Source organism: Alexandromys fortis, unplaced genomic scaffold (genome assembly GCF_014885135.2).
Source record: "Alexandromys fortis isolate MF-2015 unplaced genomic scaffold, M_Fortis_MF-2015_v1.1 scaffold_6757, whole genome shotgun sequence".
Classification (NCBI taxonomy): domain Eukaryota; kingdom Metazoa; phylum Chordata; class Mammalia; order Rodentia; family Cricetidae; genus Alexandromys; species Alexandromys fortis.
In genome coordinates, this window is record NW_026074675.1 from 468 (window position 1) to 1559 (window position 1092).

Here is a 1092-nt window from a genome sequence, read left to right on the forward strand (position 1 = left end):
GGCTTGTATTCAACCCCAATATCTCTCATTATGTATACGCAAATATTCACACATGCAAATCTTCCCAAACCAGAAACACTTCTGGCTCCAAGTAAATTCCTGTCATGAGTATATTGGATAAAGGTTTTTAAACCCGTATTTCCTCTGTGAATTCTCCCTACTCCCTTGCTCCAATACTACTGCACACAGCCTGCAAGATCTTTCATCTTTATTTCTGATCAAACAGATCTCAGAGCACAAAATCAAGGTTTTTCTGACTTGGTCTTGACCGCTAGTCTGGGAGAAATGGGAAAACTCCTTGTTGAGGCACCTAGGATGCTATATGCCCTAGGTGGGTGGAGGAGGAAGCACCTGGCAGAGCCACTGCCCTACTGCCCAGGGTGGACCCGATTGAGAAGACAACATACCTGGGAATGCAACAGTTGGACACGGTCGCTGGAGTCCAGGAGCTCCTGCTCCGACAGCCGGCGGGTCCGCTCTGTCTGCTCCAGGGCCACCTTCATCTCCTCTAGCTCCTCCTGCAGGAGGCCATTCCTGCGCTCCACGATGGCCAGCTGTTCCTTGAGGTCCTCATTGCTTCTCAGGGAATCGTCCAGGTGCAGCTGGGAATCCTTCAAGGGAAACCAGGAGTGAGAGCCGAGCTTCAGGGTGGGCTCTGGGCTCACAGGTCTGCCAAACCAGCCGGAGCTCACCTTAAGCTGGCCCTGGACCGTGCGCAAGTGTTTCTGGGTTTCTGCCACCTGACGGTTGGCATGGCTCAGCTGAATCTCCATCTCATTGAGATCGCCCTCCATCTTCTTCTTCAACCTCAGGGAGTCATTGCGGCCGCGGATTTCTGCATCTAACACACTCTGCATGGCCTCCACAGCACGCTGACTGTTTCTTTTTATTTGTTCAATTTCCTCATCCTTTTCCGTGACCTTGCGGTCGAGCTCAGATTTTACCTGGCTTAATTCTAGCTGAACACGCAAGATCTTGCTCTCCTCATGTTCCAAGGAACCCTAAGGAGCAATGAGAACTTCATGAGTAGCACTGCATCCTCTCTCTCTCTCTCTCTCTCTCTCTCTCTCTCTCTCTCTCTCTCCTCTCTCT

At 51.1% G+C, this 1092-nt stretch overlaps 1 protein-coding gene across 1 annotated transcript; it reads right to left on the reverse strand.

Moving 5' to 3' along the window:
• Positions 1–407: 407 nt before the first annotated feature.
• Positions 408–1001, reverse strand: LOC126496523 (myosin-13-like; the record flags this gene model as incomplete). The annotated part of the gene is made up of 2 exons (XM_050134010.1): positions 408–611; positions 693–1001. Coding segments are annotated over 2 exons (513 nt in total), but the record flags the coding sequence as incomplete, so codon positions are not given.
• Positions 1002–1092: the final 91 nt, after the last annotated feature.